This window comes from Stegastes partitus, unplaced genomic scaffold, assembly GCF_000690725.1.
Source record: "Stegastes partitus isolate 25-593 unplaced genomic scaffold, Stegastes_partitus-1.0.2 Scaffold1381, whole genome shotgun sequence".
NCBI lineage: Eukaryota > Metazoa > Chordata > Actinopteri > Pomacentridae > Stegastes > Stegastes partitus.
The window spans coordinates 108,580-110,309 of NW_007579112.1; the positions used below are offsets into that span (position 1 = coordinate 108,580).

General features: G+C 41.7%; 1 protein-coding gene across 1 annotated transcript in view; it reads right to left on the reverse strand.

The window, feature by feature from the left end:
- LOC103370172 (SUN domain-containing protein 1-like) overlaps positions 1–1,730 on the reverse strand; it is an 18,641-nt gene that overhangs the window by 2,823 nt on the left and 14,088 nt on the right. Inside the window, 2 exon segments of the mRNA XM_008299123.1 lie at positions 532–647; positions 1,497–1,595. Coding sequence (XP_008297345.1) covers positions 532–647; positions 1,497–1,595 — 215 coding nt within the window.

Below are 1,730 nucleotides of genomic sequence, written 5' to 3' on the forward strand. Positions count from 1 at the left end.
GCGACCTTCTAGCTGTGAGGCGGTGGTTCTAACCACTGAGCCACCGAGGCTCTAAATGTTCTGGACATTTAACCGTTCACATGTTTGCAGTCGCTGCCTTTTAAACCCACCGGCAGGTTTTTATTTTTCTACAGGTTCATTCAGCAGACGTCCATCTGAGAGCAGATCCAGCAGCAGCAGGGATCTGGTCAGGAGACCCGGATCAGGGCCATAGAACAGGTCCAGGTGTGACAGGGCGCTGATGCCAGCAGCAGGCTGCAGGGAGGTTCTGGATTTATGTTTGTTTGTTTGTTTCCAGTCTGTCCGGTGCTGAGTGAAGATCTGGTCTTCAGTCTGTTCTTAAACAAATTCACTTAAAGCTCCATTGATCAGACAGAAGCCATAAAAACAGAGAATCAGAGTTTTAACGTCCATCACGTGTTCTGTGTTGCAGCTCTGAAGGAAAATCAACACAAACTGAGCTCAAAGTTGTGATTTTGTTAAAACCACTTTGATCTAGATGTGGCATCAAAGAAAAACCTGCCCCAGTACCTGGATGACGGCTCGAGGAGACTGAGAGAAGTACCAGAGAGGAACCCCGAACAGGCTGAGCAGGGCGGCTTTGGTCTCGTAGGTCTGCGAGCAGCGAGTGCTGAGGATGCTGCCCCCTGCAGGACGACAGTCACACGGCGGCCGTCAGAACAAACTGCACGTTTTTACCAAGCGTGGCGTAAATCAGGCTACGGACGGCTCTGAATCCAAAGAACACATCAAAAGATATCATTCTGTGTCTTGGAAATGAATAAAATGCCTCAAACATGAACACATTATCGAAAAAATAATAAAATATTGGCAAGTCATTAAAATATCAACAGAATGTTCTAAAAAAAAAAAAAAAGAAAAAATCTGAATGTCCGAAAAAAAAAATCCCCCCCAAAAACAAATAAACATAATAAAAATAAAAATAATAAGATAAGGTTGACGGCAAACAAAGTTTTAGCACTTTTATTTCAGGAGAGGACTTTAAGGAACATCCAGCTCCAAAACATTGACAGTGAATCGATTGTTCAAGTCTGGTGGTTTGCAGGAGACTTTTGAAACAAAACTCTGTATGAAAAAATAGTCTAGATTATAAAATGTAGAAAAATATTAATAAATGTCCCCGAAAATGTTTAGAATGGAAAAAATTAATAAAAACATGGGAAAGAAATTCAAAATGTCAAAAAGAAAAAGTTGAAAATGAAAAAAAAAATGTCTGAAAAATTAAATAAAATCTCCCAAGAAGTGTCAAAATGTTTTTAAATAAATAGTTGTACTCATCAAACACTGACATCAAGACAACCAGCGTTTTGGAATGAGATATCTAAATATGCTAATGAGGTGTTCCCTCATTAGCATATGTGCTAATTGGCATTAAATGAGCTCAAATCTAATGGAATAAAATCCCAATGACTGATTTGTTGTTTACGTTAGTGGAAGCTGAACAACGCTGAGACTCTTAAAGGTTTGGTTCTGACCTCCGGACTCCAGAGCGTAGTCCGCCAACCCGGTTCTGTCCTGAGAAAACAGCCGCAGAGCGTTCTGGACCAGCACACGGACGTCCTGAAGGAACAAGGCTTCAGTGAGCATCACAGAAGGAAACCAGGAAACTGTTGAGCAGAGCTCACATCATCTGATCACGTCTCAACCACTCGGGGAGTCGTTGGGCTCAGAGTTCGTCCTGCAGCTCTTTGGGATCAGATTAATATGAA